Genomic DNA, 10,511 nt, shown 5'->3' with positions numbered 1-10,511 from the left:
TGAGCAATGCAGGGTCAAGTAATAGCGGCTGTCAGATGATGAATGATTTAATTATGAAAGTAACCACAGCGCTGACAGCAGTGAACATATTCTTACATGTTTTGATGTTCAGTTGCGACTTCAAGTAGCTGTATGAATTCAGAGGTTTATTTATTTTTTTAGAATTTATATAAAAACATGTATTAATAGGCACCAAAAAAACTCAATTCGAGATGTTCAGAAATCTTAGAAAAATTTATTTATAGGCAGAGGAAAAAATAAGTTAAAAGTCCAATGTGTAAGATTTAGGGGTCTCTATTAGCAGAAATGAAATACAATATCCACGGTTGTGTTTCCATCACATGAAATGACCTGTAAATGAGAATTAATATCTCCAGAGCGAGCAGGTTCCCCTCCATGGGGTCCGTTATGTTGCACTGCTGTCTTTCTACGATAGCTCTGTACAGAAAAAACAAATCCTGGCCAGAAAGTGTCGTTTGCGTTGTTTGTCTTTTTAACAAGCCGCCACAGGTTCTCCTACACGCCTGAAGGGAAGGCGATGCCAGGAGCGTTTACTTGGAAATTTGTCGTTCCGCTTGTTGTCTCATTTCTCTCTTGATGCATAAAACAAACAACAAGAGCTGCCTCCCTGAACTCAGTCTGCAAGACCACTAAACCCTACACACTGCACTTTTAACACAAACTCTAAATGACACCCATGTCAGCTATAGAACATCACATTATCTCCCCGTGCAGGAAGTGCTTCAGGCTGCAGACATTCAATAGTGCTGCCCTACTAATGCACTCAGCATTGATTAAATGAACTGTTGCCTATCAGAATGCAAGACCTTACTCGCTAGCTGCATCCTGAATTTCTGCAGCTGGATGTTTTCTTCCCACAGTGGAGCAATGTGTCCAAAACTGTCTCCTTTATGTAAAGTTCAAAGGTCACGCCCACAGAATGTCACTGGGTCTTGAGCTCCACAAAGGGCCCTCCTTTTCTATTTTTTGAATCTGTCCAGGGCAGATTTCTGGTTAGATAGAGCCGCCTTCTTCTTCACTCTCGCCTTTGTTTCTTTTTCCATTTTCATTTTGTCCTCCACAGTCTTCCTGATTACCTCCTGAGGGGTAAACAAGTCAAGAGAAATCAGTCGTGGATTTCAGACAGCAGAAAAATCAATGTGGGCTTTAACAAACTTTATCTCATATTCTGGCCCACTTACCCTCTGGTCCTCGTGAGCCACTTGCTTCTTGCGCTTTTCAACGCTACCAGCAGAGCTCCGACCTTTTTTCTTATACTTGGGAACAAATTTTTCTTTAGCAAGTGGATCATAGCCCTGAAATGAGATAAAACATGATTTTAGGAGGGTGTTGTGATTTTAAAATGTGCGTATCTGTATCCTAAATATTGAATGTAATGATGTTTCCAAACGCTGACCAGAGCTTGGACTCTGTCTTGATGCCGTTGCTCGAAGGTGGCGTGATCAACGTATCCCAGCTCAGTGGGGTCGAGGCTGATGAGCTCTGGCTGGATCTTCTCCAGCAGGGCTTTAACCTCCCATTCCTGCCTCTGCTTGGCACTGCGGTATGGATTTGCATCCAGACCGTCAAAGTTGGGCTCACCCGCACCTGTGAATGTCAACGGGAGACACAGCAGCAGTTCAATTAACACAAAAAGGCATGCCTGCATTAAAAAAATAAAACATATAAACACTGAGTTCAGCAAGGCAGCTCTTGCAGTTTGACATATGCATCAAGAGACAAACAACAAGCAAAACCGCAACTTTCATGTCAAACTTCCCGTGGTAATCTATTCACTCTGACACAGTTGCAGTTATTTTACAACTTCTGGTATAATGTGAAATAGAGTCTGACCTGGTACTAGCATGCTGGTGAAACCGTCTCCGTGTCCAACGCCAAGGACATCCTCAAAGGGACAAAAGTGCAGCCCCCACACTGATCCCCGAACTCTGTGAGCCATGTAGGGTTTAGTTACCGGAGCGTTCCATACATCCCTGTACACCTGCAAGTAGACACAAATTGACATGGAGGCAAAAGGTTATCAATGTGTTTTATGTGAAGCCAGTTTTTTTTTTTTTTTTTTTTTTAAAACAACATCTAAAATATAATTGCAGAGCCCCAGACAGGTCATTAAACTTTTTTTTTTTTAGTTTCTCATTGATAACTTTTTAAATTACCTCCTAAAAGGCGGAGCTGTAACATGATATGGTAGTGCATAATTATGAGTAAACGGCTGGTGCAATCTCAGCTGTATATGGCTCAGCCGTGTGTGTTGCTGCAGTCAGATAAATGAGTAGTGAAGCCTGTCGAAGCTGAGTGAGACAGACTGTAGCTGCAATTATGACTATAGTCTTAACTATGATTTGGTAGTTGATAAATTGCCTTACAGTATGTGTAACACTAAGTATTGCACATACAGGAGTTGTGTGGGTGAATTAAGATGGCTGTGCTGGCTAAACAGTTTATAGAGTGTATTGGTAACACAGCTGTAATACAGCAGGTTCCAATAACAATGCTCTTTTGCCTTTTGTTCAAAGGAACCGCACAGAGTAGTGACAGTCCAGTTACCGTTGAGGTAACTATAGCATCATACATTAACCCTCCTATTATCTTTGGGGTCAATTTGACCCCATTCAATGTTTAACATCTCTGAATAAGTCATTGACATATTTTTTTCAGCTTTATTTAATTGCTATTTACACATAAACTTGGGTAACGATTTTAATTATGATATTTTCTGGAGGTTTAAATTGCTGGAACGCAAGGATAAAAGATGTCAGTAAATTTGAAAGTAATAGGAGGCTTTAAGCAGAAATGCAGCCAAATGTTCACAGCTTAGTAAAATAACATAATTTCAGCCACCACATCCAGGCAGAGTAAAATTGAAGTTTTTCAGTAACCCATAATCTCTCCTTTCCGTGGTATCTACAGAGTGTTTACCGAAATTGTAAGGCTGGTCCGAATAGCAATTTCTGGTCTCTGGATATTCGGCCCATTTATGACAAAAAGGGGGATATTCAGATATCAAAATTGCTATCCAGATACCAGCAGAGCGACCAAATATTCGGATATTTGGCAACACAAAAGTAAGTCAGAAATAAAAATTCCCACCCCTGGTCCTTAGAGAGCTTAATGAATTCCTTTCTGCTGACTTGAGAGGTTTAAAGCAACAACATCAAACGTGTCAGCAGACAAAAATGTCTTTTTCTCTTTTTATAACAATTCTAGAAAAGGCTACTTTTCACACCAGATATCTTCTGTCATGTATTAGGATGCGTTATTCATGACATGTGTTTCCCCTGTGCCTATGACAAGACAGAAAGCTCTATTGCATAGATCACATTGCAGTTCAACAAGATATCATTATTTTATACAGATCCCATACTAAGGATAGCGTAGAACAATTATGTGATCTGGATACGCAAATATGTTAAATCTGCCTATAGAGAAGCACACAATTTAATACATAGGGTTTCAAGCTTTTAGTAGTAAATAAAGACAATTGAATATTTATTTGGTTTTGAATGAAGCACTTTGTCTGGAGGAAATTCATCTGTAATTAATGACTCCTTATAAAATCAACATGAAATATTATTATCTCTCCCAGAAATGTGTATCTGTTTTCTCTAGAATTACCACCCACATCAAACAGTTCTTTACAGAAAACCTCCTGAATCATTTTCATGAAATCACAAATCTCTTAAACTGTTTACTCACACCAATACCACTGCTACCCCTTTTCCACCAAACTGGTGCCAGTGCTAGTTCGGAGCCAGAGCCTGACTTAGCACCAGTTCTTTGTCTATCCACCGCCTAAGCACCGGCTCCAATTCTCAAAACCAGTCGTTTTTTAGGCACCAACTCTTTGCTGGGTCAGAGCTAAAAACTGGGGCTGGGGGGAGGGGTTATTGTGACCACCGAGACCGATGAATGGGACACACAAGCGGTGATTTGTGTCGTTTTTCGCTCGCAATGTTCAGCAAGTCATATGTTTTGCCTGCGACAAGGTGAGAAGTGCAACCAAATGAGAAAGTTGGTCGCACCAGTAAAAAAGTTAGTCTGGAGTCTTATGAGGACTTCTGTGTGGTACGAGCATCGTTCGGTAAATGGCTACATATGCAGTGACGTATGGCGTGGCTATAACTTGAACCAGCAAAACACTGGCACTAGCACCAGCACAGAACTAGCACCTGGTTCTTCTTAGTGGAAGACGGGTATTCTACTGTTAAATTTCTATTTTGTGTGTCTCTGGTTAAAACGTTTCCCATTAAAGCTGCTTTGTTGCTCATCCTTCGTATCCAGCTGTGTTCACTGATCTAAATGTAAAATGCACTTCCCGTGTGCTGATCGGTTTTCAATGACTAATCAATAACTGTTCAGTGTGGATGTGATCGTGACCTGAACGATATCCCCCGTGGCTGCAGACAGCAGTCCTCTCTGGCTCAGTGATAAACAGGAAGCTCCAGCAGGGAGGAAGTAAGACTTGAGGGGTTTGAAGGCTCTTATGTCGTACACCTTCAGCTTTTTATCCAGACCAGATGTCACCATGTATCTGCCAAAAAACAGGACATCATAACAACAGGCTGCCCTCTGGTGGACACTGAGGAAAATGCAGCTCACTGGTAACTACAAAAAAAAGGAAGTAATTATTCAACCATTTACTGATTTCTTCAGCAAATCTGCTAACCTCACGGTTGTGACACCGGCTATGGATGGTATAAATAACAAGTTGCAATAATAAAATATTACTGGGTGTATCCAGAATTTAATCATGTTTGTCATTGTAAAATAATCATGATACATCACACATCACCGTATAGAGCAGAATCCTCAACATTACAATGCTGCCCACTTATACGTTATACCGCTTTATAGAATATTCTGTTTTTAATCATAAAATATCAAAGTCCTGAATAATTTCTTATATAACCTACAGCAAAACAGCCCGTTCATTGTCATAGAATAATGTCATAATCCCGTTTTTTGTCATAATCAAATTCCCAGAAATTGATTCCAGGAATAACTTTTGCCCGTTTGAAGTCATGGTTGGCCGATCGTTATGGCTCACGGGCCGAGCGTCGGTCATGCATGGCAGATTATCACACCCCAGTTAGCCGTGGAAGGCAATGTGTTTGTTTGTCAGTGACCTGCTTACCTGAGATCTGCTTCACTGAGTTATTCACACACTGACATTAATTAGGGCACATCAGAGAGAATCGCATTGTTGCAGAGCATGTCAACACTCATAACTGAACTGCTTAGCTAGTTAATCATGATAAGTTAATCCTCTGTATAACCTCTGATTAAAGGAAATAACTTTTATTGATGGGGTGGCTTTTCATACAGACAAAAGTCAAATTTCACTGAAGCAAAACCAAAAAGCTCCATTTGAATAAACATTTCTTGATCTTCAAAGAAACTGTCTCTTTAATCTTGTGAAAACATTCCCATTTTGGCTTTATAAACCCCTGTTTTTCGTCACACAGATCCAGTTTTCGTTGCAGACACTTCAATACGCTAATTTTGCAGCCCACTTACTGGCACATCCTGGATACAGTCATAATTCCATCCTGGACCGAGGGTATGATAATAAACGGGCAGCACTGTATGTTATCTTTGGGAGGTGGGCAGTAATTTTGTCAGTGATTAGAGGAATTAATGCACTCTCATAAAATGAAGTAACATATTATTCTTAATGATTAAACTGGGGCTATAGTGAAACAGCATCGACGCAACACATGCAGACATAAGAATTTACAGTTTCATGCTTCTAAAAGAAACACAATATCCATGTTGTTGTGTAGAACAGGTGCACAGTTTTAATGTAACTCACGTGCCAGTCTTGTCCACAGTGACTGAGCGCACACCGCCTTGGTGACAAAGCATCTTGACGAGGGCTTCTTTCTGGTTTGGTGACCAGAGGGTGACTGTACCGTTGGGGTGGCCCAGGTGGATGATGGCGTTATGAGGGTTCTGACACATCACGTCAAGTCGGCCATTCTTTGTGCAGATGGCCGCCACCTCCTTTCCTACCGACACGTCCAGGTACTGCAGGAAACCTGTAGCGCTCTGAAGACGAGAGTGAGAACAAGATTATTGTTGAAGTCAGATTTAAAAGATCTGCTTTTAATTAGCTGTTTTTATATTTGTTAGAAATGTGACGCACAGACAATGTGTCAAGACTGCTACTCTATTTAAATCATCAAGATTTAGTCAGACATGAAAACAGGTATGACACACATATCTTTAGATTCAGTGTGACGTAAACTTCCCAATAACATAACTATCTTCAGGTCAATTGTGAAAATTTCCAAACAACCAGTTTGAATCACAGAAAAAGATGCTCTTTATAACTCAAAAACTTGTCTGGGAATCACAACATTTTAAGTTCTCTTCAGTATCAAAACAATCCAGTGACCATTTTCTGTGCATCTACAGGCACATTACAAAAATTACCTTCCAACAGTTCCTGAGGCTAACATTTTAAGGCAGTCATTTGTCAAAATTTGAACAAAAATAGGCAGAAACAGTTTCAGAATGTCCCTTCTTTAAGATGGTGTTTTGTTTTGGCATCTAAAGGCATCTCTTTATGTTGTCTCTGGGTATTGGTGTTGTTTCTTGTCATTACAGTAACTGTATCTAATTGCTGCCCTCTTAATCAGGTCTTTTGTTAAAAAAATTAAATAAAATTGAATCCTACTGAGATGAGTCCTTGGAAAAATGAATAAAAGCTTTAACAAAAAGGAAAACAAAAAAAACATAACATCAGTTTAGCATTCACCAGAAGACAACTTTGGTTATTGTGAAAATACAAATACGCAGTACATCATATCAGAATGGTTTGAGGGAACCCACCGCTGTTGCGAGCAAAAAGTGGTAGGGGAGGAACTGCATGCGAAGGACGTCATTGAATTTGCGGATGCAGTGAAGCTCTATTCCATTTGAGTCATAGATGTAGAGCCACTTCTTCTGAGCCACTGCATACATAGCCTCACTATGGAGCCACCTACATGAAGGCAGAAATATGTTTTAGCCTAGAGAGGATGTTGAAATTCGAATAAAAATGACATCAGTTGCTGGTAGCTAGCATGACTGTGATATACTAAGTTCTGTGCTTTGTGAGGCACTTCACAAAGTAAAGGTGAGTGACTTACTTTACATCATTGACAGATTCCATCACGTTTATCTCACACATCAGATGTTTGGACTGCCAGTCTACACAAGCAACATGGCCTCTCCTCCCACCAAGCAGCAGGTGACTGAAGTAAAGAGAACACATACACACAACTCAAACATAGAAATGCACGTTAATCATTATCTTTAGATCACAGGTGGCTCAAATGAGTCTTTATGTAAAATGTGTTGCCCCACAATGATTTATTACTCCACTCCAGTGTTTTGTCTCAGCTCTGTAGTACAATTTATTTTGGTTATTAAAACATCTCATCTGTAGTGATCAGGGTTATCCACTAGGTGAACGTTTAGTATTAATTTGTCCTCCTCCAGTAGCAGTCATTTCTCTTTTATGGGCTGTAATGCGTTTTTTGGTACTGATCTTAACGTCAAGATACTATTTTTTCATTTCTGCTGGTGATCTGTCCTCTGACCCAACAGAAATCACTGCGGTGGTTATCTTGTCCCATGTAGCATTTTCCTTTCGCTGCTTATCCCAACATTTCACGCACCAAACAATATTTTCAGGTTTGCTTCAATCTCGCTGACAAGTACCTCGATTTCAGTTTCAGAGAAGTTCCTCGTTTTCGCCCTTTTTACCACGATGATGACGACAGGTGAGGAAAAAATAAATCTTCACTTGCTTTATAAGAGGTGTGTTGTTGCCATATATGGTTAATTGGAGGCATTTCTGAAGGTAACGTGCACGAGCACGGAGGTTAAGAACAAGTGGGATTTATCAACACTGATGCCTTACTGATGTATGTACGACCCACGTATGCACGTTTGATAAACAATGATCTTTTTTTGTGCTTATGCACACTCTAACTTCCATTCGTACGACAGAATTTAGAATCTTTTCTACGCACTGATGATAAATGAGACCCCTCGCATCCTAACTGGAATGCAAACTGGGAAACTTCTAGCTGTGAGGCAATGGTGCTAACCATGGAGCCACCTTGCAGCCCTGGATACTTTGATTTAAAATAAAAACGATAAATGAAATAAAAACAGGGAGATATGTTGCACATGGTAAGGAGTATATTGCATGTGGGAAAATGTGGGTATAATATTGTATATTATACAAATATGCAGTATGGAGAGAAGAACTACAACATGTTATGGATTCTGATAGCGGTTGGAATGAAGGACCTGCGGTAGCGCTCCTTCTTGCTGGTGAACATAGTTGAGTACAAAGCTAAGGAGCCATTTATTATCTAAACAAGTTAAACGAGGCTAAATTTTAGAATTTACATTTGTCAGACAGCCACAAATACAACTGTGGTAAGGTGACAAAAAAAATTAAGTATCTGGAATCTCCCTTTATCTTGTAAAGATGAATAACATGAAAGCAACCACAAGTCAAACACTTGCTACACTGTATGAGTGTGGAGCATGTGATACTGACCGTCCAGTCTTGCTGTAATCCACTCGATATGGTCCAAACTGAGAGAGTTTCAGATTGAAATACTAAGGAAGGAGAAAGAAGAAATGAGCATTAGTAAAAGTATTGTTGTTGTTTTTGTTGTGGGTTGAAAATATTAATCATAGAGATATGTATCTAACTAAGGTGCCCGTACCTTTGCTCCAGATGTTATATCCACTGCTTCTGCAATATCCTCCTGTGTGATTGTACATGTGTCCTCATCTTCATCTCCTTCTAGGAACCTGAGATTAGAGAAAAACACAGCTTATGGTAACGTTTTTCATTCCCTAGTCTCTGTCACAGCATGTACTATGACAGGAAAGAAGTTAACATGTTTTAGAAGAAATTACCCAGCGTCCTCTGGAAGCAGGAGGTCAAACCGAGCAGCTTGTTTCTGAGACATTTCTGAGGCTTCCTCTGATCTTTTCATCATGTCTCTCAGCTTGAAATGCTGGTGACGAGGCTAGAATGAGAAGAACAACAAAATGAGGTATTTGCCAGAGACAGCAATTAACTCCACTTACCAAAATTTGCACATAAGAGGCATTTCGGTGCTTACCTTTTTCACTTTATCTTTCCTCTTGAATTTCTGCACCCTGTCTTTTGAAAGTGGAGCAGGACCTGGGAAAGGGTCTGATTTCTGACAGAGTATGAGGACAATATTAGCACAATACAAATTAGGTGTGAATAATGTTAAAGCAAATTGATGTAGCACTGGGAGAATTATTAATGATACTCATAATATCAATTTAGAGTATAAAAATGGACATAGGTATTAATGCTACATATAAAATAGAGAAATAGAGAACAAATTCTCTTTGAAAGCATACAAAATTGATGCCCCATTAGAAATCCAATTTTAAGAATATTGTAAAGTGACAGACAAATTCCAAACACATGAAATAAATCTGACAAAATTTGGGGGAAATGCCCCAAAAAACAAAGAGTCATCAACATCATTTCCAGTTTATGGAACAGTGTAGCCATAAAGAAACATGCTGTCTTACCTCATGTAAATATTACATTCAGTGTTCCAGTGTATTCGGTACGCTGAGTTTTAACTATTAAAATAATCCTGATTTAAATTATACCCTTATTAAGGTAACACAATGCATTGTTTGCAGGTCCAGAGATTTGTCAATTCATCAACATGCACATTTTGAAGATTGTGTTGCTGTTCAATTATATTATGTTAGACTGTGATGTGTTTAAAATTTTGTCATCCCCATTCCTTTCAACTGGGGAATCAAGTACTGCATTAAAAACACCTATTAGTATAGTGTAACACTAACTATAAAGTCACACCTCCCAAAAACTGTTTACACAAAAATATTGCAACCGTTATGAAGGGAGGATTAATTACAATGACTGTGGCCAAATGGTACAAATTTATCTTTTCCAACTTTGAAACTACTTAAAGAGAAACAAAAAAGGATAAAGTAGGTGTGAAAATAAACTACTTAAACTGTTAATTTCATGAATTGTTAAACCCATTAAACTTCCTTTATAAGTTCAGTTCAGTTTATTGTCATTCAGACATGAGGGAACGAAATCTGTACCCAGGTCCAGCAGCGTACAAAACAAATAACACTTTGAATATACCTATAATCTTAATCTTATCACATCCCGGGAGCCTCAGTAAAAATCTAACGGGCTCCTCTGTTAGGTCCTCATGCTCTTTACAGTGGCTCCTAAAATTATCATTACCTGGATGACTGAGAATCTACACAATCATTAAGGACATCACTTGTTAATATTTAAGACATAAAGTTAGTTATTAAGATGGTTTTAAGTTTGGTCTATTGCTGTCACTGATTAAATACACAATAAATGACAGTGGCATCCAGATGTTGAACCAGTCTAACAACAACAACCACCCTCATTCTCTTACCCCTGATACGAATTTCTTTCC

At 39.2% G+C, this 10,511-nt stretch overlaps 1 protein-coding gene across 1 annotated transcript in view; it reads right to left on the bottom strand.

Moving 5' to 3' along the window:
- Positions 1-215: 215 nt before the first annotated feature.
- The window catches only part of wdr46 (WD repeat domain 46), a 14,597-nt gene continuing 4,301 nt past the window's right edge, over positions 216-10,511 (bottom strand). Inside the window, exons 3-14 of the mRNA XM_008289521.1 lie at positions 9,159-9,239; positions 8,950-9,062; positions 8,754-8,841; positions 8,582-8,643; positions 7,155-7,259; positions 6,856-7,006; positions 5,834-6,069; positions 4,399-4,552; positions 1,855-2,002; positions 1,418-1,608; positions 1,203-1,316; positions 216-1,100 (exon numbers count right to left, since the gene is read on the bottom strand). Of these exons, the coding sequence (XP_008287743.1) occupies positions 981-1,100; positions 1,203-1,316; positions 1,418-1,608; positions 1,855-2,002; positions 4,399-4,552; positions 5,834-6,069; positions 6,856-7,006; positions 7,155-7,259; positions 8,582-8,643; positions 8,754-8,841; positions 8,950-9,062; positions 9,159-9,239 (1,563 nt within the window). The 3' untranslated portion in view covers positions 216-980. The remainder of the gene's footprint in view (positions 1,101-1,202; positions 1,317-1,417; positions 1,609-1,854; positions 2,003-4,398; positions 4,553-5,833; positions 6,070-6,855; positions 7,007-7,154; positions 7,260-8,581; positions 8,644-8,753; positions 8,842-8,949; positions 9,063-9,158; positions 9,240-10,511) is intronic.

This window comes from Stegastes partitus, unplaced genomic scaffold, assembly GCF_000690725.1.
Source record: "Stegastes partitus isolate 25-593 unplaced genomic scaffold, Stegastes_partitus-1.0.2 Scaffold620, whole genome shotgun sequence".
NCBI lineage: Eukaryota > Metazoa > Chordata > Actinopteri > Pomacentridae > Stegastes > Stegastes partitus.
This window is presented reverse-complemented; position numbering and strand designations above follow the sequence as displayed.